Source organism: Cryphonectria parasitica, assembly GCF_011745365.1.
Source record: "Cryphonectria parasitica EP155 unplaced genomic scaffold M406scaffold_1, whole genome shotgun sequence".
NCBI lineage: Eukaryota > Fungi > Ascomycota > Sordariomycetes > Diaporthales > Cryphonectriaceae > Cryphonectria > Cryphonectria parasitica.
In genome coordinates, this window is record NW_024468909.1 from 3435292 (window position 1) to 3457751 (window position 22460).

Here is a 22460-nt window from a genome sequence, read left to right on the forward strand (position 1 = left end):
CAGGGCCTGACACGGAGCGCTGGACGCTACCGGGATGCAAGGCCCTACCACCGCGCTTTATGGACCCGGCGCTCGCCCGACGCCCCTGCTGCGTGGGCGTGTTCCCGCGGCTCACTGGCCTAGGCGAGCCGGGCGGCCAGCGCGGCGAGCCCAGGTAGCTGTTGAAGAAGTGTGATGTAGACGCCGCGGTCATCTGCCACTGCTCGCCGGCGCCGCTGCCGCCCAGAACGCCGCGGCTGAAGAGAACCAGCAGGAGGCAGCACAGCAGCAGGACGGATTGGAAGATGGCCATGCGCTTCTGGAAGACGACCTCGTCTGCCAGGAGGTTGAGGCGCGAGGAGAGCGCGATAATCTCGCGGTCGCTCTGCTCCCGCTGCGTCTCGAGGGCGAGGACGGTGGACTGCCAGATCTGATCATACTGCTGGCGGACGGAGCGCAGCTCGGACAAAACAGTATTATTGAGGTTGGTGAGGAAGGTGTCGACGCGGGAGATCTGGCGACGCTCCATCTTCTGGAGGGCCTCCTGGAGGAATTTGGACTGGTCTTCGATGTATTGGAGGGAGAGGGTGGTGTTGGATTCGAGGAACTGAAGACGCTTTGAGATGGATTTGAAAAAGGACTCCTGAACGGTGGGGGAAGCATTGGCGGAGGAAGACGTGCCTGTTGCCGTCTTGTTCTGACTGCTGTGGGTAGGTTGTTTCGACGATGACTTGGACGAGGAATCCCCGCCGACCTTGGAGCCTGGTGGTGGCTTGGGTGGTATTGATGGTGATTTGGCAGTTGGCTGAACGGATTGGGTCTTGTTCATAGTGGTATCGGTACTTGCTGCAGTGGTTCCTGGGGTTGAAGGGGTTGAAATGCTTGTCCCTAAGTCGACCGACGTGGAAGAATCACTTTTCGTTCCTTCTGCAACACTTGTCGAGGACACTGCTATGTTTGCTTGTGTTGCCGCCTCCTTGATGTCCCTGGTGCTCGGGATTGGCTCGACGGGAGGCCAGCTGTCGTTCACCGCATGCGCTGGTGGAGATAGCGCGACGGTGTTTGTCATTGTAGGCGTGCCGATTCCACAGGTCTGGAAATACGGCTCATCGTACATGGGAGCGTACCAGGGAGAATACCCGTAATCGTCAGTAGATGCGTTCGGCGAAGGTTGAGCCGCCTGTTCATCCCCAGTACTTGTCGCCTCTGGGTCTACTGGTATGATATTCTCCTGTGGCACCTCATGCTCAGGCGCAGCCTCCGCAGCGCTAACTGTCTCGGCTGGCTCGTCATCGTCCGTGCCAGCTTCAGCTTCCTTCCACGAGTCCAGCATCCGAGTGCCGTGAACACGCAGCAATGATACAGGGCAGTAGTACTCGTTGCCATAGTGCGACAGAAATTCGATGCGGATGTACTTGGCCCAGATCTTGGGGTTGTCGATGAGAAATGCCTGTATGTCCCTGGAGTTCCTTGCCTGGAACGTGCCGACATCCTTCCACTTTTCTACCTTGACAGGATACTTGTCGCTCACACTGATGCGGAAGCTGCGTATCATGCTGGAGAAGAACTCAAAGTTGGCCAGGACTACGGTGTCCACCAGGATATCCTCGCTGAGCTCAACGATGACAAACTTGTTCTCCTGGGAACACGTGAACAGCATGTAGGAGTCCTTGTTCTCCACCAAGATGGCTTTGGCGTTCTTGGCACCGGGGCTCGTCTTGAGGACAGTGGCACCTCCGTCAAAAGACGAGTACGAGAACCTCTCCTTGCAGGTGATGCCGGCATCCTTGGGCCTGCGGTAGTGAGCCACGCCGTCGCCGTAGACCGCGGGCTCTTGGGTCTCCGCATTCGACACGTCGATAGAGGCGCTGGCGCTCTTGGCACCAGCAGTAGCAGCCATCTCGGAGATCTTGCCGGAGAGGACGTCAAAGTCCAGGGCGATCTCGCCATCGTCGCCCCAGCTGTCCAGCCCTTCGTTGGGCCCCATCTCGGCACCGTCACGGCCTTCGTGGGATTTTCTCCCCTTCAGATCAGCTAGGTCCTGGCCGGACTTTTGTAGCATCATGGCTTTCCACTCTTCGAATGACATGAATGAGCTCGTGGCCAGGTCTTCAGGATCGTCGACCCCATCTTTGGGCCCTTTGGTGTCGACTGGCACATCTTCTTTCTTCTCTTCTCTCCCACTCTGTGCCTGAGATGACCCAGCCTGCGCGGCAGTCTCGCCCGATGCGGCAAGCTGTGTCGTTGTCGCCGTCTCGGCCGATGTGACTGTGCTGGTGGTCGTGCTCGTCGTGGCATCCTGCAGGGTGGAGTTCGAAGAGGACCAGTTGGTCCGCAGGCACTGCTGCGGGAGGGTGTGCGTGATGTAGTTGATGGTCTTGGACTCGCACACTTCTGGAGAAGAGAGAGAAGAAGAAGAAGAAGAAGCAGCAGTGACCTCTTGTGCCTGGCTGGCGAAGCCCTGTACGCCGAGCACCAGGGCCAGGAGGCCTGAGGATACGGATCGCATGGTGTGGCTCGGGTCTCAGGAGCACAGTCGTCGTTGCCGCAGCCAATCCATAGTTGAGAGTAGTTCTGGGCTGCTGTGCCCGAGAATATGAAGACCAACTACGAGTTCTGCCACCCGATTTCCCTTTATCTCGGCGTCCAAAGGGCGGGCCCCTAAATCTTGCGAGCCCTCGTCGCCGCGGGGAAGAAGAGATCGTCGACTCTCGGGGAGGCCGGTGCAGGGGCGGCCTGTACCTTGTAATGTTGTTGCTGCAGTGTTTAGAATATAATCAGGAGCCTGAGAACAGAATCAAACAAGTCCGTGGGCTCCTCAGTATGTTGCCTGGGAAGATAGGCTGGCAGGTTGCAGGACCTTTGTGGTGGTGGTGAAGTGTGAGAAAGAGACGACGTGTACTATGTGCCAAGAAGTATTCTCCAAATCGTCATCCTGCAGATTCAGTATCAGGGTCTGCAGTGTAAGTTCCATGGCAGGGATGCCAAGTCACAGTACAGTGGTCAACTGCCGCCCGGAAAACAAAAATCCCCCACCTCTCACCATTTCCTTGGCCCCACCACCATCCCTTGCCCCTCTAGTCCTTGGGCCCACAGTGACCAGTTCTAGGCCTAGGGTCCCTGGAGCTATAGGTGTACACAGCGCTGGGATGCTGTCTTGACTCGTCTGGGCCATGGCAGTGCCACGTGCGATGAGCCAAAAGTGTGAATTGAGCATTTATTTGTCGCAAAGTACACTTCTTTGGCTCTGCACCCTCAACAACTCGGCCCCCCTCCCCTTCCTTACCAGAGTAGACGTCCATGGCATAGCAACACGTCCGCTCCCACAGCCCTCCACTCACCCGCCCGCCATGTCGACTCAGAGGCTGACCTTCCTCTACCCCACGCTGTTCCTCCGTTCGGCGCCCTCGACCGCAGGAGGAGCTCGCAGGAGCGCCAGCCGCTGTCACAGGGCCCGGCCGAGGAGGTGCCCCTCCTCTTCCTCCTCCCCTCTTCCCCTCCTCCGGCCGCCGGGGGGTCCTCACCAGCATGCGGCCTTTGGCACCTCGAGCACCACCAACAAGGGCAGCTTTGGCCCGCGCGTGGGCAAGGGCATAGAACCCAAACCCCTGGGCGACGTGCAGTCCGCACCAGCGCTGGAGTCGCAGATGGAGGACGGCAGCGTCATCCCGCTGCCTCCTCCAGACGCGAGGGACAGCACGGCCGAGCAGCGCAAGAACGCCGCCAAGGCCCTCGACCCGGCCGCCGACGCCCTCAAAGAGACCCTCAGCTCGCCAGGCGTGTCCTCGTCCGAGAGGAGGAACAAGAACAAGGAAGAGCAGGAGACCAACAAGGGCGACCAGGCCACAGCAGCTGGGGCCGGCCAGGACGACGGCGGCGGCGCGCCCAAGAAGAAGCGCGCCACGGGGCCCATGGACGCCGTTCTGCACATGCCCCCGCCCGACTCCGTGCCCGCGGAGGAGAAGCCGCCGCACCTGACGCCGGCGCCCTACGTGCACCACTTTGACAGCTACTCGCTGGTGAAACAGCTCGAGCAGAACGGGTACACACAGGTGCAGGCCATCACCGCCATGAAGGCCGTGCGCGCCCTGCTCGCCCAGAACCTGGACGTCGCACAGGGCGGCCTCATCTCCAAGAGCGACGTCGAGAACGAGACGTACCTGTTCCGCGCCGCGTGCGCCGAGCTGTCCACCGAGGTGAAGAACAACAGGCGCATCGCCGACGAGGCGCTCAGGCAGCAGAGGACCGTCCTGCAGCACGAGGTCGACAACACCACCCAGGTCATGAACCAGGAGCTGCTCACGCTCAACGATAATGTCAGGGGCATGTTCAATGATCGCAAGATGGCCGTGAGGGAGGAGCAGAAGAAGGCTGAGGGTGCTGTAGGTTCATTCCTGCATTCCCCCCCCCCCCCCCCTTCTTCTTTTCTTCTTCGGTGTCTTTCTCTCTGGACGTCGTTATATTGTACGATGAGCATTATATGTTAACAGGCGCCCACAGATCCAACAAATAGCCTACAAGATCAGCGTCACGTTGAACAGCGACTCCAAATCCGAGATCGAGGCCGTCCGGTGGGTGGTGACACGCCGCGCAGTGGCCGGTATCATCTTCATGGTGATCTTCTCCCTCGGCGTCCTGCGGTACAGCAGCTACATCTCACATGAGAACCAGAAGGAGGCACAGAAGGAGAAGGAGGAGATCGAAGTTGTCAGGAAGAGCGGGGGCAAGATAGATAGAGCCCTCGGCCCCGACGCCGCGGAGATTCTGGCAGCAAACTAGACCTTTATACATGTATTATATATATATATATGTATATATATATATATGTATACACACAGATACCCTGTCCATTAACATACTGTTAACTTTTCCACCCTTCTTCATCCTGATGATGGCCTGATGGTCCCATAGGAACAATACGTGTGCATCCTAGGCAGTGCTTTCACAACACAAGCCCTGGTGAGCATGCCTGGTCAATTTCTTGATCTGATCATATCTTCTCATTCCAACGTTATCTATATCTATAAGTCAATTATGATAGCATTTCCCGAAGGTAGCATACATCGGTTTTGGCTATAAGAGCTGCCTCCTTAGATTCCAAAATTCATCTTGAGAGCAATCGTCGGCTGCCCGCTATCCGCGTCGGCATCCTTATTCACGTGTTCGCTCTGCCGTCCACTCTTAATCACCTCTTCCATGAACTCCTTTTGGCCCTCGCTGAGTCCCGCCACGACGCCTCTGAAGCTCGCCTGGTCCGCCGACGCCAGCTCCAACAGCCGCGCGCTGGTCTCGCGATAGATGGTCATCCCTTCAGTGCCGCCAGAGCTGCCCTCACTCGCAGCGCGGGAGAGCAAGGTGGGCATGACGAGGGACATGGCAATGGCTTGATGGTCTTTCGACATGGCGGCAACGTATTGAGTAAGCGTGTGGGCGACAAGAGAGCGCGCCTGCTCGGGGTCCTCAGGCTCAGTGTTGGTTACGAAAGTGATGAGGCGTGGGAGGAGAAAGCGCGCGATTGTCTCGTCGGCCACAGTGGGTTTAGACTGCAAGAGCAGCGAGCGGACGCAGTTGGTGGCGATTTTGGCGGTCTACACATTGATTAGCATCAATACTATGCGACGTATGGCTGCAATGAAAGGAACATACCATGCGATCTGAGAGGCACTCGACCAATTCCTCAAGGAACTTGGTCACTATGGGATCATTGGCTGTGAGGTGGTTCTGCCCGCCTGTGAAAAGGATCGTGATGGCCAGAAGACTGTTCTTGACGTTTTGGAGGTCGGTCGGCTTTTCTCGCTTCTGCCCATGCAGATAAATGGAGAGGAAGCGTCTGAGGCAGCCTTGTAGCTGTACATCCATCGGCCCACTGTTGCCTTCCCTCGGTCCAGCCATGGTTGCGATGAACCGCTTGAGAGTCGGCAGCGCCTGTGGCACGATGACTTCCTGGCAAGATGGTGTAGCAAGAATGGTAGCGAATATGTGGATAATGCATGCATGCAGGTCCGTCTTGATGACTGATGGAAAGACCTCTGCCGCATCGACCAGGCTGTTCAATGATGTCCGAACAAGGAGAATCGCCTCCTCCGTCAGAATATGCCGGACGGGCTGGTTTGCCTCTGTAAGATTTGGTAGCAGCCCGGCTAGAACCAGCACGATGATTCTCGTGAGCTCAAACAGCTGATCCACGTCCTCAGACAGCTCCCCGTTGTCAGGCTCCGTGGACTTCCTGGCAGCGGGATGTTCGACGCAGAGTGCCCTGGCAATGTCCACAATGACGCCTTGGACGTCAAGACCTTCTGTCAGGACAAGACGGTCTAGCAGGTCCATACTCTCGGCGAAGACCGCGTCTCTATAGATGGCATGACCAGAGACACTCGGGTGCAAGATCTTCTTGAGTGCCTGCAGGATCTCAAGTGTCTGCTCATTGCTGGCAAGAGAGTCCGCCTGACCTGGTTTCGCGGCAAGCGCCTCAAAGGCGATGCCGAAGAGGACAAAGAAGAAGGCCAAAGGCTCATCCCGATAGTTGATGGAGCCCTTAGAGTGGCCATTCGGAGTGCTCCCTGAATTCTCTTTTCCGTCCAGAGCATCAAAGACAAACTCGCTGTCTTGTCCGATCAAGCTAGCAATGGCATCGACGAGTTTGAGCCATGAATCCTGGTAGAATTTGAGGAGCGTCTCGCGATTGAGCGCCGCGTAGATAGTGTCCAGACTGCCGGACAGTGATGGTGGCCCCAGCGTCATGGTAATGTCTGGCTCAAATCTCAATTGCGCGAAATCCCTAAGAGACTCGAGCCAGAGTGGCGTGAGCTTGCCAATGTATGGCTTCAGGACGTCCAGCAGATAGGCTTGTTCAGTGCTCGCGACCTGCAATTCGGCCCAGGCCGAAAAGACTGCCATCTTGACCATGACCTGTGCATTGGAGCTCAGGCCCTTTAGATCGCCAATGCCTGCGTTGTCATTCTGTGTTGAGAAGTTCTCCAGAGCTGTCACGAGTGTCTTGAGAATCCTGCCCATACGGTCGACGTCTGTGACAATACCTGTGGCGATGAACGCGGCGCACACATTGACAGCCTCTGAAGCCAGTTCAGGCGAGGAATCGGCAGCGAAGGCAGGTGTGAGAGCCGAGCTTATCTGAGCCTGGTACTGCTCGAGCAGCATGGCCTCGTCGAAATCCGGATCAGGAGTCTTGCCGAACATCTTCAGAACGGCACCGATAATCTTTAGTCCCCATATCCTCTGTTCCAAAACACCGGAAGTCGAAGCAGAGAAGGCCATGCGTACGACGTCTGCGATCCTGGTCTGAAGCGCGAGTCGAGCTGGCGATTCGCCATTTGACATGACATCTTTGTTGATAAGAGTGAAAATCTCGTACAAGAGACTCATGGCGAATGCAATGACCTGCCACCGGAGAGGCTCAACATCAGAGCCCGATCCGCCTTCCTTCTCGTCCTTGGCAACTCCTCCAGCGGCTGCGAAACCAGCGACCTCTTCATCCTGAAGATCCACCACAGCAGTAGTCTTCTTTGGTCCAGTGTCAACATCAGCGACTGCCTTGGGCCTCGTCATCTTAAGGACCGCTTGGAACCTCTGTAGCCAGTCGGCAGTGTCCGTCAGGCACGTCTGACGCATCCAGTTCTGTATGATGTTGCGGATTCCGTCGTGCTCCGGATTCCTGTCGAGTGCGAGCCACAAGTCTTCTTCGAAACCTGGATCAGCAGCTTCGATGACATCGTAGGAATTCCTCTTCATGATGTTGTACAAGCCATCGATAGCCACATCCCGAAGTGTTGGATGGTCCGACCTGAGATACTTCTGCAGCAGCTTAACGTAATCGGCGAAGTGCATGTGTCCTGGCGCGTATAGCGATAGATGTTCGAGACAGTCTAGGCTGGCCTTTTGTACGTGCATGTCATCTTCTGACTGGAAGTATCCGACAAGAGTGAAAATCAACTCCCTAGACTTCGCAATGTCTTGTAGATCCGGCCCGAGGACGTTGATTAGTGAGTCTACACACCGCGCTACGCTGGCGGTGGTGGAGAGCTCCAGCTCCAGATTCATAGAGACAGCAGAGGCGATCTCCGAGTTGTGAATATCAGACGTGTAGAGCTGAGCAAGCATTCCCAGTGTGCCTGAGACGTACTGAGAAAACCCTAGACCTGCTGCGTCAGCAGCGCACGCCAGCGCCTCCAATGCCCAGAAATGCACGGTCGGGTGCGGGTCGTTGCAAAGAGACATGAGGATGCCGAGAATGGTCTTGAGATGATATCCGGCCGCCATGCCGCCAACCTTTGCCTGAATGCATCCCAATGCCATAGCGCATCCTGCTCTTGCACTCGGCTCCCTGTTAACGACAATGGTGTCGACAAGGAATTTGATTTCGGAATTCGTGAAGGCATTGCCACAAGCGTTGCACATGCGAGCGATAGCTGCGTATCCCAGGCTACGGACGTACTGATCCGTGTCCAGTACAAAACCCCTGATCATGTCCTGGAACAGCTTCTCGACTTGCATGTTGGTGATGTCGCCGGAAGGCGACTGCGTCTCCTTGACGGCAACCTTCAGAGTAGATAGAAAAGCAGCAGCGACGTTGACAGTGATGGCAGCTTTCCGCGCATTGTCACGCTCGAGGGTGCCGGCTGCCATAAATGTAGCGATTTGCTCCAGAATACTCTCTTGCACCTTGTTTGGGGTGAGCGGGAAGGCAAATGCGAACAGTTGTATAGCCATATTGACAACCTCGGTTGCAGGTGGATCAGATGAGCAGCTGAACGCATCTCGGCCGCCAATGTAGAGTGTCGAGGCATCGTGTTCCAGGGCTGCACAGACAGGAGACAACATAAAATTCTCCATCGTGTCCTCGGGGCTGTTATCCTGAGTCAAGGACGGCTCGATGGAGCTCTCATGCTGCCCGGGCAATTCCTTGATCTTAAAGCCCGACACAATCCCGGTGACCCCAAATCCTGAATTGTCGTCAACATCCCAGATTGTGTCGAAAGTACCGGCCGAGTTCGCGATAGCTGCACTCAAAGAGCTTGGCGAGTAATTGTCGGGATCGGCGAAGAGAGAGATCGCCAGGGTCAGCAAGTTTGACTGGAGTAGCGCCTCACTGCCGCCAGCTGGACTCGTGTTCACCAGCTTGATGTAGCATTGCATCACACGGCGCTGTACCATCATCTCGATGTCCTGCAGCTGGAGTGCCGGAGCGAGTCGCTCAGCGATGTCATCCGATGTCTTCTTCTTGGGCAGAGTCTTCAAGAAAGCAGTTGTGCTTTGAAGCATGGTCGCAATTCTTTTCGACACATCAACAGTCAGTAGACGACTGTTGAACTCGAGAAAGGCCAGGATAGACCCGAGCGCGCAGTCTCGAACATGCGCCAGGAACGACGCTTCCAGGTAATTCCTAGCCGCGGTATTGTCTTTGGCAAGAGGCTTTGGCAGGGCATTCTTCCAAAGCAGCAAGAGCTGAGAGAGATGGATCTTGACGAAGTTCGGGCCAAGTGACATGAGACCTCCGATCAGGGTCCACGCGACCTGGATCTGTGTGCTGGCCACGCGGAGTTCCAGCTTCCCACTCGACTTCAGCAGATTTGTCGCCATTGTAAGGACCCGGCTGTTAATGTCGACAGAGCCGTACAAGGGTCGTGATGGACTTGCACTCAGCGTGGCAGCTAAGCCATGAGCAAAGCCGACGCACTTTCGGGTAGAATTACGACCCGTCCCGAGCACGCTCAGCTCCCTACTCAGGCTGTTCATGCATACGGACAGGCAGGACAGGAGCTGCTGAGGACAATTGAGCACGAAAGTCTTGAGGCATGCCGATGTGTACACTTGGACAGTATAACTGGGATGCTGGAGGACTTGCAACAGTCCTTCCCTTGCTGCCTCCGCGAATGCATTGGAGGCAGATCCAAGAGAGCCCATTAGAGAGCCTAGTGCTCCCATGGCGGCGATCAGCATGTTCTTGGTTGGTTCGGGTCGTTCCTTGAGCGCTTGAGGGTAGTTCTTCAGAACGTCATTGATCAGAACTTTGGCCGCATGAGACTGCCCCGTCTCACCAAGGATCTTCTTGCCGATGACGTCCTGAAGCAACGTGTCGACGATGCGACGGGATATCAGGAGGCGGTAACGATTGTTTGTGATGTTTGGGTTCCCCAGCAGCTCGAGAGTCAGGTTCTCCACAATCTTCATGTAATTTGTCTCGACAGTCTTCTCCCCAAGACGTTGCAGAAGTGTCGAATAGCAGATACCAATGGCAGATCTGGCCTTGTTGGACGTTCCTAGCTTGCCATACTGATAGGAGAGCACCCTTAGGATGTCTGCGAAAGACAGGGAAAGGTCCAGCGTTCTCTTCATGAAAGCCGGGCTCTCAGGTCGCGATGGTATGTCGTCGTCGTCGCCCAGCACACCCGGCGGCATCGACTGGCGCATTGGCGTTTTGGGGGTTTTTAACTTTGGCTTCTTGCCACCTGTAGGACTCGAGATGCTGTCTCCCATCGCGGCCTCCGAGTACCCCCTGACAAGCGCCTCGGCCAGGCACTCGGCAGCTGCACGGCGGGCCTGGGAGGAGCCGTACTCAAATGCCTTGAATGTAGCCGTCTGGATCTTGTCGAAGTCGCTCGAGTTCTTGAAGTAATTTGTGTGCCTCAAAAGCGACCTCAAGCACCGACACGCCGCGACGACCACCAAGGCGCCTTTGTCGCTAGAGGCATGGCTCCGGCCCTGCTTCCAGATGTCCCTGGCAATGCTGTCGTCCAGCATCTGCCCCACCATCCGCACGATCTTGCCTAGGGCCGTGAAGCACGCGGCGCGCAGGCCGGCGTGATTTGACGAGCTCTTGAGAAGTTTCACCAGCACCGTGCAGGCTAGCTGATGGTAGCTGATAGCGCTGTCACCCGCAGCGCCGAAAACATCGCCCAGGCACACGACAGCAGCATGTCTGGCACGAGACTCGCCCTCAGCCTTGGACTTGCCGGCTGTTATGATCGCCACGAGGTCATTTATCGTCTCAAGCAGAAGCTTGCGGTCGCCATTGCCGAAGATATGCGCAACGCACCGGCCCAGGCTGTTCCGCACCACTCGCGAGGGTGCAGGTGTGGGAAGGTTGATGATCTGGAAGATCTCGCGTTTCAAGTAGAACTGCTGGGCGGTGCAGTCATCTGCAGAGAGGGAGAGGACATGTTTGGACAAGGTAGACACAAAGGTCAGAAGGAAGAGGTCCTGCTGCTCAATCGGGAGAGACTGTAACTTGGGCAGGTCGAGTTCCGGAGTCGAGGTCGCTCGAGGATGGGGAGTCGGTGGCAGAGGGGCGGGTGCATTCTCGGTGCCGGAACCAGATGTGCTGGGGGGCTCTGGTGGTGATCCAGAGGACATATTTGCGTCTGTTTTGGAGGAGGGAATATTCTCTGGGATTCAATGCTGTGCGCTCTCCACCGGCAGACCAGTCTGTCTTGTGTCTGCTCGGCGTGGGAAGAGCATGAGGAGACGGAGGAGATGTTGAGGACTCGGTTCGCAGCAGCTTCCAGCTGTCCGCAGCAGTGCTACCCTTGACACATGTCACTGCGGCTCCCCTGCACCCCTGGTTCTAGCGGCTCGACCCTGGCCAATTGAGGGTCAACAGAGTATTTGGTTGGCAACGGCAAGTTCCACAGTTGCGGCATCGAGAAATTTACAATACTCATTCACCTTTGCTGCACCTGCAATAGTTCTTTCATGGTCGCTCGACGGACACACTCACACACTTGCAAGCAAGACGAGCCCCTCTTCAATACTGCATGAATTCCACCTCTCCATTTTCTTTCCTCTTACCCCTTGTTTAACGACAATGGCCACGGTAACGAGAGATTTGAGCACCCTGTTCCGTCGGCCTGTCCGGTCTGGAGCAGTATGCTCGAGGTGCCGGCGAACCTTTGCGACGAGTCCTCTCCTGCAATCAGGCCACAATAAATGGTCCAAGATAAAACATCAAAAGGGAAGACAGGATCACATCAAGACCGTTGAACGAACACAGCACGTCCAAGCAATAACATTATACTCGAGACTATACGGCCCAGACCCTAACACGAACTCCTCTCTCGCGAATGCCATTGCTATTGCGAAGAAGGTAATAATAAACTCCACCGCTGATGTTCAGTTTCATGTCCTTACGTCGAAACTTCTTATAGTCCGCAACCCCAAAGAATGTGATCGAGCAAGCAGTGGCAAGGGGCCAAGGTCGCTCTCTGACCGGTCTAGCCCTCGAGAGCATGAAATTTGAGGTCATGATGCCGCCATCAGCTGCATTCATACTTGATGTCGAGACAGACAGCAAACTTCGTGTACTGCAAGACCTTGGTGTTATCATACGCAAGCACAAAGGTCGGACGACCGCCACCGATTATTTCTTTAGCCGGCGTGGACGAGTAGTATTCGAGCGACACGAGAAGCTTGGGCCGGACGATATTTTGGAGGCGGCCATAGAATTTGGTGCTGAGGATCTCGAAGCTGATGATGAAGAGAACATTGTAGTTTGGTGTGAGCCCACACAGACAATGCATATCGCGCAGGGCGTCTCCAAGAAGTTCGGCTTCAGGATTCTGAGTTCGGATATCATTTGGCAGCCAAATGAGGATACGCGGTCGATTGTCAACTCCACCGAGGATGTGCAGTTACTGTCAGACTTCGTTGCTGCAGTATCGGAAATGCCAGAGGTCCAAGCGATATATTGCAACGCTTCGAGGGGAGAGGATGTACCGGAAGAGGATTGGGCTGTCCTGGAGGACAATTTCGACTCGTAGAGGAATTCGTAGTCATTAAAGATCAAAAGACCATCTCAATGCGACATAAAGCAACCCTCGAGTGTCGTTCCACTGGCAGCTCTATCCTATGTGAAAGCTTTTGTCAACTGCCTGGCGTCATACCACACTTCTCGTGAATGCTTCCATGCGTGTCAACAACCCTCGGTAAATCAATCGGATGACCAGGGAGTCGGACTCGGACGTATTGGATGAGTTTGGGGGAAAGGGGGGGGGGGCGTGTGTAAGCGACGAGGAGGCCTTGGAAGAGATGCGTGTCCACCACTTCAAGCCGCTGTCTCTTCCCACTGCCTCTGAAGAATTGTCGCCATGCACCCTACTCCTCCTGGTCCTGCATAGGCGCCGGATTCTCCGCCTGCCGTCGAGCCTCCTCTGCGAGCCTCCTGTCCCTTATATACAGTCTCCTAGCTCTTAATCTCTCTAATTCGGCCTTGATCTCGTCCCTCTCGGTCGGTACCTTATTCGCCTCATCAGGTTTGGGCCAGAAATCCGGCACAGCGAAGCGCTCGTCGAGGTTCGTACCGAAGTATCCCATGAAGGCGATTGGAAAGAAGAGGTACATTCCGAACTGCAGATGCACAGGTTAGTTGAGACTGAGCTTGACGCACTGGGATTCTGGGTGTCTTGGGCTTGGGGGGAGCGTGCCTTGAAAAATTCGAGGTTGAAACCAGCCATCTTGACAGTTTCTGACTTCAAAATCGTGATTGATACTTGTGGTCGACTCTAAGGTTCAATGTCTTCTGAAGATCAAAAGCCCATCAAAGTTCTTCGCAATTGCTGTAGTTTCTCGAGGACCAATTCACGAGAAAACGACATGATCTGCTGCTCATTGCCCAAACTAGTCGAGCTTCTTAGTGAAGGGTGGGGGCTCTTACATAAGCAGCCCAGCCTCTGAGAAGGCAGCAAATGACAAGCAGAACGTCTACAGCACTTTTGGTCAAGTTCAAACAAATAAACAAATTGCAAGACTTTCGAAATGCTAGGAACTTTCTTGTGAACCAGGGGTATCTCGATGCCATTTTTAACCAGTACTTTATCCATGCACCTAATTGCAAGATTTTGTTACCCTCCATGCCGCCAATCCCCTCCGCCCAATGACCCTTTTCAGAGTGTTCCAAACGCCATCCTCCGCGAAATCCATATCATCTAGGTTCAAATGATGCCTGTGCCTCCACACTTCTCGAAACCGAAGACCATCTAGTCCTTTGTTCTTCAAGTAAGGGTCGAGCCACGTAGCAGATGTTGGCGCGATTAGGTAGGTCCCGTCCTTTTCCTTCAGATACTCCTTGTTCCGGCGGTCCGCTGGCGTGTCGCACGTTGCGATCTTGTTCAGCTCGGCGTAGAGCTCCTCGCCCGGGATACCCATCACGTCGCGCGTCTCAAGCACCTCAGCCTTTCCGTCAAGCAACCAGATCGGCGGCATATATGTCTTCCACCAAATCGCTCTCGTCGCATCGGGCTGTTGGCTCATAAATACTTGACCTGAAACGATACCGCCTTGATGGTATATACCCATCAGTGTGCCGAAAATCAAGTTGAATATGATCCATGCCGCAACCCAGAGCCGCAAGACGTTCTTCTGCTGTGGCAATCGAACCGATGAGAGGATCAAGGGGACTGCAGGCAGCAGAAAACGAGCTTCTTGGTGCTGAAATATAGATAATACGGATATTCCCGAGATCGCCGAGTACAGCCTCAACGACAGATGTGGGCGTGTGAAGAGTAGAATGGCAGCGGGTCCAATCAGCTGCGGAAGATTAAAAAGAATATGTTGATACCAGGGGTGCAGTCCATGCTGCGCCAGGTTCGAAGGGGAAATGTTGTACATCAAGTTATTGAGAGGCGTAATGACGGGGTGCCGGAACAAATCACTCCACGATATCTGATTGGGCGAGTAGAACGCTGTATCAAGAGCGATCGCAACAAATGCCGTGGAGAGAGCTGAGAGCGCTGTGACTGTAAATGCGAGTGGTCTGGTGCCAAAGTCAGCCTACACTCGAGTAAGAGTTCTAGATGCGGCCTCGTCACGTACGACTTCCAATAATAAGGAATCAGACGCAAGCCTGGTATAAGTAGGAACGCTGGAAACGTGATGCGGTTGAAGAATCCGAACACGACCATGGAGCCAAGGACAGCAGGCGCCAGGAGAGGAGTCTGGTGCTAGATATTTTCAGCCATTGTATCAAGCCTGAGGAGAAGGAGTATTCGTACTGTGTTGACCGGGACCGCGATGGTCCTCTCGATCAAGACCAGACTCCATGCAACGACCAAGGTCTCTATCGCGTTCGAAAAGGTATGTGTTTGGTATGTCCAGGTGACATATGAAGAGGCAACGAGGAGGACGGCGACTCGCCGGTGTCGTGGTGACTGGATCAGCTCGTGAATGGCCCAGTCCTCGAGGACAAAGCTGAGAATGAACATGATGGCGCGCAACGTCCAGAAGACCGCGATCGGAGGTACTTCGCCTTCATTACCGTTTCCCATCCATAGCCACTGCAGCAGAAGCATAGGCAGGCCATAGATGGGCCAAAGCGGGAAGACACTTCGAATAGGGTCGTCGCTCGTGAACTCCCAGGTAAGCCGGACGGGGTATTTGAAGATCTTGCCTGGGAAAGAGTATGACAATTAGCACATCTGACAGGTATTCAATGTAGGGAAAGCCTCGCCTATAAAGGAGAAGCCACACCCTTCCGACTGGCATCCGCATCGCAGCTACGACGAGCAAAAGCCGTGGCTCCGGAATGGGGACGGAGGAGGGCCTTACCTGCAATGACTTCGGGGCCTTGGAAGTTTTCGTCAGGATGGAGGTAGCTCGGGGACAAAGCGAGCCAGAGACGGACGACAATCAGCAGCAAATACGTGCGCCGGTACATGTTGACGCCGCTTTCTTCCTATGGACAGCAGCTTAAGCATCGGCGAGGCCTTATCTCCGCTTGCAATGAGGCTTTCTCGACCGTTGGCAAGTCAAGTGCATACGGCATATTCAACGGACAGGCAAAGGTGTGGTGAGCAAGAAATTTGAAGAATGATAACAGGATGACCATCCAGGCAAAAAGACTTTCCTTATAACATTTGCACACGCAGAGCAAGAGTTGAATCGTCTGACTCCGGTAGGTGTACTCGAAAACGTCAGGAGCTCAGAAGACGAAGGCCACATGGCTGGACGCAGAGATGATAGGGTTGGAATTTAGGACAGGGATTACCATGGATTGCTCTGGAGCACCTGTCATCCTGTGGCCGTTCACAGTAGTGCCCCTGGGGTCGGCAGGGTGGGTAGCCAGGGGCCCTGAGGCCTGCTAGGGTGTGCTATGATAGAGTGTGCCGAGCCTGGAACGGGCCCCGACCTTTACGACTTGACAGCTCCACGCTTCGGCCCAGGTCCTGGGACCCCCAGACAAGACCCTCCAAAATGTACCGCGTTCTAGCGCAATGCGCGGTTGTACTATATGTAAAGTCCCAGATCCGCCATGGGACAATTTTGACATGGTGACCTGCAGGTGGAGGTTAGCAAGGAGGATCCATTTACAAAGATCGACCTCGGAGACCAAGGGAAGCAAGCCTCCACAAGGCTATTGAAACCCTGGCTTGTCTTAGTGGCCTGAAATCACATCCATCCATCCATAGACCTCAATATGTAGACATATCTTTAGCGTGTATGGCTTTGAGTCAGCCAGCAAACCAACTGGATGCATGTACTCTTGGAGCCAAGATACATTCCCAATCAGCTAACCATGACCTTAACGTCACACAGGGGGCTTTCTTAGAACTTCTCTTCTGCATTTTATACTACCACAGGAAGATTCACCCAGATTCTTGACCTACTTCCATGAGGTTCTGCACAGGTAAGACGTGGGTGCTTCCTCTCAGATATATAGAACTTCAATAGGAAACAACATGCATTTATTTAAAGATCTCTTGCTTACTCATAAAGCCATTATCTCATTTGCAGCTGTCTTTTCTCCTTTTCCACACTGTGATTTCAGGCATCTGGTGCAGGGTTGGTCAGCTTACCTAGCGCCAGCCACCAGCTTCTCGTTCCTTAGTTACCAACACCCTACCACTGGACGTTTTTTCCAGGAACTCAAAATCTCGACCATCATTTCTGTCAATCTCTCCTTCTTTCCCGACATCTCTTGTCAAGAACAAACATCAACAAAAGTCGATCTGGTCAGACAGTGAATACTCTATTTCGGTCTACTCGAACAACAAGACGAGGTAAGTCATACTCTTCTACTTGAATATTCTCGTCTTTCTCCATCGTCAGATCCATCACTCCAAGTCACCCTCCTCCACCCTGCTATTCTTATTCCCTACATCATTTTCCATCATCAAAAGATCATTGCTGTATGCAAAGCCACTGTGCCCCCTCCTATGGACCTGCCTGCCTGGAGTGGGTGCTAGTTTTCTCAGGCACCAGTCACTACCGACTCATTCACTCGACTGGTTGGGTAAATAGGTGGTCCGTGCATGCAAGCAGGCACCCCCTCCCTCCTTCCCCGTCCCCGCCTTTCCTAAATCACCTCCGTTTGCTGGCTCAGTCCATTAAGTTCTCCCCTCCAGCCTTCCTCTACTCTCTTTGTTAGCCTTGCCAACATCAACCTCTTTATCCGTACCAAGAATTTCCTGGTAACTATCAGGTATATCACACCTCAAGCGCTTCTTTTTGTCGTTGAACACAGTCAATCTCTCGTACAGCACTTGACACTGGAGGCTTCTTCAGCTGAAGCGTATCTGATCGTTACTAACGAGCGAAAACCACTACAGAACATCTGGACGCAATCCATCAAACGGCCTCAGCCACAACTCAATACCACTCCCAATACCTTCACCAACGAACAGTTTCCAACATGTCTGACATTGACCGCAAGACCGCCAAGGTCACCCTACGTGCCAATGACAACTCCGAGCACCCGGTCGACCTCGAGGTCGCTGAGCGCTCTATGCTCCTCAAAAACCTGATCGATGATTTGACCCTCGAAGTCGCTACCACCACTCCCGTTCCCCTGCCCAATGTCAGCGGCCCAGTGCTGGTCAAGATCATTGAGTGGTCTGAGCACCACCGCAACGACCCCCTTCCCTCCTCCGAAGATGACAACGAGTCCCGCAAGAAGACTACCGAGATCGACGAGTGGGACCAGAAGTTCATGCAGGTTGACCAGGAGATGCTCTTCGAGATCATCCTGGCCGCCAACTACATGGACATCAAGGCTCTTCTGGATGTTGGTTGCAAGACTGTTGCCAACATGATCAAGGGCAAGTCTCCCGAGGAGATCCGCAAGACGTTCAACATCACCAACGACTTCACGCCCGAGGAGGAGGAGCAGATCCGTCGCGAGAACGAGTGGGCTGAGGACCGCTGAACGAACTTTGTAGTCCTAGTCAGCCTTTTTTCATCGTCCTAATATGCGGACAATCCGGCCCTCTTCCCCCTCAGCATGTTGCTCGGCGTTTGTGGTTCACTTATGCTAGATTCGGGGTCACGTTCACGGTAATTTTGATATTCAGAAAACGGAAGGGCATAGTATCAGATTGTGCCGGGTACGCGACTGCGAGGGACTTGATGGGTTACATGGTCCACACATCTTTTATCGATCAATACATTTCTCTCGGTTCTTCAGTTACATCAGGCATCAACCCTCTACGGTACGGTCAGACTGAATAGATACCCAGATCACCCACACCTAACTCGAGAGTTGTGATGTGCATGTGGATTCTCCTGCATGCAGATACCGTTCAGGTCAAATGTGCAGTCCTCACCTCTTATTGTCAAACAACTGGCTGCTGCCTTCCTCTTGGGGCTGCTCCTCGACATGCCCAACTCCCCCCCTTCACCCCGCCGTATGGTGCGCTCTCGTCACCGCCTTTCAGGAAGCTATCACACGTTATTTATGCCATCCTCACCTCACCCCCCTCCTATCCTCTTAGTGGCATAATATGTTGTTGCTCTTCCTGTGCTACGTGAATCATACATGGAATCTTCCAGCATTAACCGGCTACACACATTTCTCAGCAGGACCAAGAAATGTGATAGGGCAGGGAAGTTTACCCTGCCAGGCGCATATCTACGTCAAATTTTCCCTTTACTCAGTGGCGACGCTGTCTATCTATATGTGGCAAGGGGCGCAGAGTACAAAGTCGCACAAGGCAAAACGCCATAGGTCATGGGAAAGTATTCCTACCTTGCCTGGTGGCTTGTCGTGGTTGGCATATAGGTATGATTATTGGCCTCGGCAGAAACTTGGGAGACATCGCGCCATTCTCGGGTGGAAAGGGGCGAGTTGGCGTGGACTTGCAGTTCTACAAAAAGTTGAAATATTTTGTTTCCTTCTCTGTGAGCAAACCCGGGTCAGGCGGGGTGAAAAGGGTGGTAATTTACATGAGGTTCCGATACGAGTATGCAGGATGAGGGTAGTACAGCGTTCCGAAGTTACAACGGTTGGGCGCTCTGCTATGCATCCAGCCATCACGGCGTGGTTCGCCCAAAAGTCCGTCCTAGGTAGGGAAAGGGCGACGGCAAGAGAAGACGTAACAGGAACGAAAGCAATCGGCCGTATCATTGCCATCATGGGTTTCGTCAGGCGTCGTAGTGCTTATTTCGTCCTACCCTTTCCCGTTCTACCTGGAGCCCAAAAATAACATGAACATCGGCCCAGTCCTGCGGCGTCACGCAAGAGCAATTCCTGGTGAATGGCTGGTCCATCAGGTGATTAGGCAGTAGTCTGTATCAGGAGCTCATGTAGGGGAGGGAATGTACCCCGGCGGGACGAGTCTTGTCTGCACTTGAAACCCAAATACTTGTTAGAAACCCTTGGGAGGATCGTCAAGCAATATGCTTTACGCATTGGAATGGTGTGCAAGGGAATGAAAGCCGTGTAAGAGAGCCCGATCCTCATTGTCCACGTCTCTGCTCCGAATCATATGCTCATTTGTGTCACCAACAGGAATGGACCGGCCGTAGAGTCGGGATGGGTGAGAGAGCCACCCGCACATAGTAGATCACCAAATAAGGAAGCACTCAAGAGTCTTGTTCACAATTCTCGTTTTGAAAACCTTCCCTGAGACCCTAAATGCAATGCCGCAAAAGCCAGCGCAACCGACACCGTTTTCCGGGACCGAGAAGTCTTTTCCTCAGTCGTCAAAACCCATCATGATGATGATCCCTGTTCCCTTCCGTGTCTCCCTGTTTTCATGCCAACCGTTTCAGAATCCTCCTAACCATCCATCGTTCGAGCGGGATAGTCGAGTTGGGTGTGGTCGGGCACTTCGGTATCGTAAAGGTAGTTTGAGTCCAAGGAAAGAAGAACAAATGGCAATCGGCATTCTGGTTGGCGAGGCATCTAGATACCCAGACGAGTCTTGCGCCAGTGCCTCCGCTTAGCGTTGTAGCTGTATGGTATGTTAGCTTTCTGTCTGCTCCCAGTGTGCATGACCAAAAGTGCCCTCCACTTCTGCTTGTCGCGGGCGCTCAGGCGCGAGAATCGTGGTGTTCAACATACCGGATGGTGTTACCGGTTCGGAGACGAATCCATTGGGGGATGGGGCGGTTCTGCTTCTTCGCCTTGGCGAGCTTCTGCTTGGTGCGGAAAGTCTTGTGGCTCTGGTGGGAAAGAAACGCGCTCGTCAGCTTTTGAGGTCCATCTACCAGTGGTATGAAAGGTCCCATCTGCAGTCTCTTCGAAAATTCATCTGCAGCATGGTCGAGATCATGTCACCTTTCGGCGCGACATGTATACGTACCGGCATTTTGACTGATTTGTCGTGAATGTCGAGGTTGGTGGTTCGTCCTTTGGTCGGTGATCGATCAGGAGTGGGTTCAGGTTGGAGGGGAGGAGAAAATTGAGTGATTGGTGCTGCAGCGCAGGTCACGTGCAAAACAAAAAATTTGGTAGGCATTGTACTATGCTTATGTCATCAAGGACAGGTCTGCTGGGATCCTGTGCCTTGTCCGGCAGCCGGTCGAGTCGGAGCGAGCGATGACCGATGGGGAACCCTTCCGAAACGGGGGCCAATCGTGCACGGCCCGGCAAGGAGGTCCAGCGAGTCACTGGCGAGTCCCTTTGATCTCAGTTGCCAAGCTTAAACGCTGCTTTATTATCTTGACCTGGGTTGGTTAGAAATCAACCATCTGGCTATCCCTCCTTACCACGACTCCTCCACCAGAGACAGACGATCCCAATAGTCTACCCCTTCCAAGCAGCGCCGTCCTCTTTCTCGCGGATCCAACCCCCAAGAAAGTAGTCAAGTCAGACCGCGACTTGGCGCAAACGTTTCCATTCCAGAGCAGACACAGCTCCTCGAGGCACGACACCCTCTTACACACCACACTGCGACAAATCCGGGGCAGCCTCTGGCGGCTAGTCATCAGCGAAGATGGGTCAGAGCATGTCATGGCTGTCCGGCTTGTTGTGGGCAAAGAAGGAAATAAGGATACTGATTTTAGGCTTGGTATGAGACGTCATAGCTCAGAGACGAAGTGCGCCGCTGATAGACCTCGACTACAGGACAACGCCGGCAAGACAACACTCCTGTACAGACTCAAGGTTCGAGCCACTCCCCCCCTCCCGACCCTTCCTAGACCTCAACGACGTTTTGTTGACACTGAATAGATAGGAGAGGTGGTGACAACGATTCCAACGATTGGGTTCAACGTCGAATCTGTGACTTATAAGAACCTCAACTTCAATGTCTGGGTACGCGATGCTCTGCACACCCGATGACTATACTGTGATGAGGTACTGACGTTGACGCCAGGACCTTGGTGGCCAAACAAGCATCAGGCCATACTGGAGGTGCTACTACGCCAACACGGCAGCGGTCATCTTCGTCGTGGACTCCACCGATATAGAACGCCTACAAACAGCAGCAGACGAGCTGGCAGCCATGCTTAACGAGGAGGAGCTGAAGGATGCCGCACTGTTGGTGTTCGCGAATAAACAAGACCAGCCAGGCGCAAAGGGGGCAGGCGACATCTCACAGGCGCTGCGGCTTGGCGAGTTGAGGGACAGGAACTGGAGCATCATGGCATGCTCCGCGGTGGACGGGAGCGGTGTGTCGGAAGGCATGGATTGGCTGGTGGTGCGTCTCCATCCCACAATCTCTTCTCCTAGTTATCTCCATACTAACACTGATGCAGCAAACCGTCTCCCAAGAATAGATATCGAGAGGAAAGGGCCTTCAAAAGTGCCCTTCCTTCCTATCGACTCCCCTCTTGCCTCCTTGGGTAGCAGACGACAGAACGACAACACCTTGGCGAACTAGGTGGGATGCTGAGCTCAGCAACGGCGTTTATTGGGCAGACGGGAAAGCATTTTTTTGATGATAGTCTCCCGGGCGAAGGGACAGCGGCTGCGTTGCATGGTAGGGAATGGCTGACGCATGTACGTACATACAATTTTGTGTGATATCACGGTTTAATGAAGATAGACGCACGGACGTTTCTTTCTGGCGACGTACCTCCTTTCCAAGGATTTACCATCCACTGTGAAGCTCGACGCCTGTCTTTGGGTTGCGTCCGTCTCTTCATATCGCCGCGTGAGGGGATCGGTCGCAATTCCAAAACTCGGTCGACACCATCCCCTGAGTATTCCTGCCTGTGGTACCTCATGTGTGGCAAGGTCTCCCCACCGAGTGATCAACCGCAACGACTCTATCTTTCTTGACGTCCTCAATCGGCAGACCAGATTCCTCTCG

At 54.1% G+C, this 22460-nt stretch overlaps 9 protein-coding genes across 9 annotated transcripts; 4 read left to right on the forward strand and 5 right to left on the reverse strand.

Moving 5' to 3' along the window:
• Positions 1 to 220: 220 nt before the first annotated feature.
• Positions 221 to 2834, reverse strand: M406DRAFT_87210 (uncharacterized protein; the record flags this gene model as incomplete). The annotated part of the gene is made up of 2 exons (XM_040926104.1): positions 1177 to 2834; positions 221 to 837 (listed from the first exon to the last, which is right to left on the reverse strand). Coding segments are annotated over exons 1-2 (1929 nt in total), but the record flags the coding sequence as incomplete, so codon positions are not given.
• A 495-nt stretch (positions 2835 to 3329) lies between these two features.
• M406DRAFT_248894 (uncharacterized protein) lies at positions 3330 to 4758 on the forward strand (the record flags this gene model as incomplete). The annotated part of the gene is made up of 3 exons (XM_040916571.1): positions 3330 to 3596; positions 3633 to 4361; positions 4480 to 4758. The coding sequence occupies 3 exons, from the start codon at positions 3330 to 3332 to the stop codon at positions 4756 to 4758; spliced, it is 1275 nt and encodes a 424-aa protein (XP_040781329.1).
• A 204-nt stretch (positions 4759 to 4962) lies between these two features.
• On the reverse strand, positions 4963 to 11349 carry M406DRAFT_344138 (ARM repeat-containing protein; the record flags this gene model as incomplete). The annotated part of the gene is made up of 3 exons (XM_040921946.1): positions 4963 to 5567; positions 5626 to 11255; positions 11310 to 11349. 3 exons carry the CDS (start codon positions 11347 to 11349, stop codon positions 5070 to 5072), a joined length of 6168 nt encoding a protein of 2055 aa, XP_040781330.1. The 3' UTR covers positions 4963 to 5069.
• Positions 11350 to 11800: 451 nt separating this feature from the next.
• M406DRAFT_34799 (uncharacterized protein) lies at positions 11801 to 12752 on the forward strand (the record flags this gene model as incomplete). The annotated part of the gene is made up of 2 exons (XM_040922353.1): positions 11801 to 12079; positions 12141 to 12752. 2 exons carry the CDS (start codon positions 11801 to 11803, stop codon positions 12750 to 12752), a joined length of 891 nt encoding a protein of 296 aa, XP_040781331.1.
• A 334-nt stretch (positions 12753 to 13086) lies between these two features.
• M406DRAFT_247407 (uncharacterized protein) lies at positions 13087 to 13344 on the reverse strand (the record flags this gene model as incomplete). The annotated part of the gene is made up of 1 exon (XM_040916465.1): positions 13087 to 13344. A coding segment is annotated over one exon (258 nt), but the record flags the coding sequence as incomplete, so codon positions are not given.
• A 425-nt stretch (positions 13345 to 13769) lies between these two features.
• Positions 13770 to 15643, reverse strand: M406DRAFT_77170 (family 22 glycosyltransferase; the record flags this gene model as incomplete). The annotated part of the gene is made up of 4 exons (XM_040925956.1): positions 13770 to 14743; positions 14803 to 14930; positions 14982 to 15376; positions 15535 to 15643. 4 exons carry the CDS (start codon positions 15641 to 15643, stop codon positions 13816 to 13818), a joined length of 1560 nt encoding a protein of 519 aa, XP_040781333.1. The 3' UTR covers positions 13770 to 13815.
• Positions 15644 to 16882: 1239 nt separating this feature from the next.
• M406DRAFT_354415 (uncharacterized protein) lies at positions 16883 to 18390 on the forward strand. Its single transcript, XM_040922906.1, has 3 exons — positions 16883 to 16985; positions 17331 to 17407; positions 17535 to 18390. The coding sequence occupies exon 3, from the start codon at positions 17618 to 17620 to the stop codon at positions 18128 to 18130; it is 513 nt and encodes a 170-aa protein (XP_040781334.1). The 5' UTR covers positions 16883 to 16985; positions 17331 to 17407; positions 17535 to 17617; the 3' UTR covers positions 18131 to 18390.
• Positions 18391 to 19776: 1386 nt separating this feature from the next.
• On the reverse strand, positions 19777 to 20565 carry M406DRAFT_354417 (ribosomal protein L39e). Its single transcript, XM_040922907.1, has 3 exons — positions 20508 to 20565; positions 20267 to 20367; positions 19777 to 20156 (listed from the first exon to the last, which is right to left on the reverse strand). Exons 1-3 carry the CDS (start codon positions 20511 to 20513, stop codon positions 20108 to 20110), a joined length of 156 nt encoding a protein of 51 aa, XP_040781335.1. The 5' UTR covers positions 20514 to 20565; the 3' UTR covers positions 19777 to 20107.
• A 575-nt stretch (positions 20566 to 21140) lies between these two features.
• Positions 21141 to 22217, forward strand: M406DRAFT_285030 (ADP-ribosylation factor-like protein 1; the record flags this gene model as incomplete). The annotated part of the gene is made up of 5 exons (XM_040918602.1): positions 21141 to 21215; positions 21272 to 21310; positions 21377 to 21460; positions 21522 to 21845; positions 21904 to 22217. The coding sequence occupies 5 exons, from the start codon at positions 21141 to 21143 to the stop codon at positions 21922 to 21924; spliced, it is 543 nt and encodes a 180-aa protein (XP_040781336.1). The 3' UTR covers positions 21925 to 22217.
• Between the last annotated feature and the right edge of the window lie 243 nt (positions 22218 to 22460).

Excerpts from the sequence above, each read along its gene's own strand:
- M406DRAFT_354417 (XM_040922907.1), bottom strand. Across the intron at positions 20,157-20,266 it reads CGAACCGGTAACACCATCCG|CTACAACGCTAAGCGGAGGC; the intron begins GTATGTTGAACA and ends CATACCATACAG.
- M406DRAFT_354415 (XM_040922906.1), top strand. The coding sequence starts at position 17,618 with ATGTCTGACATTGACCGCAAGACCGCCAAGGTCACCCTACGTGCCAAT.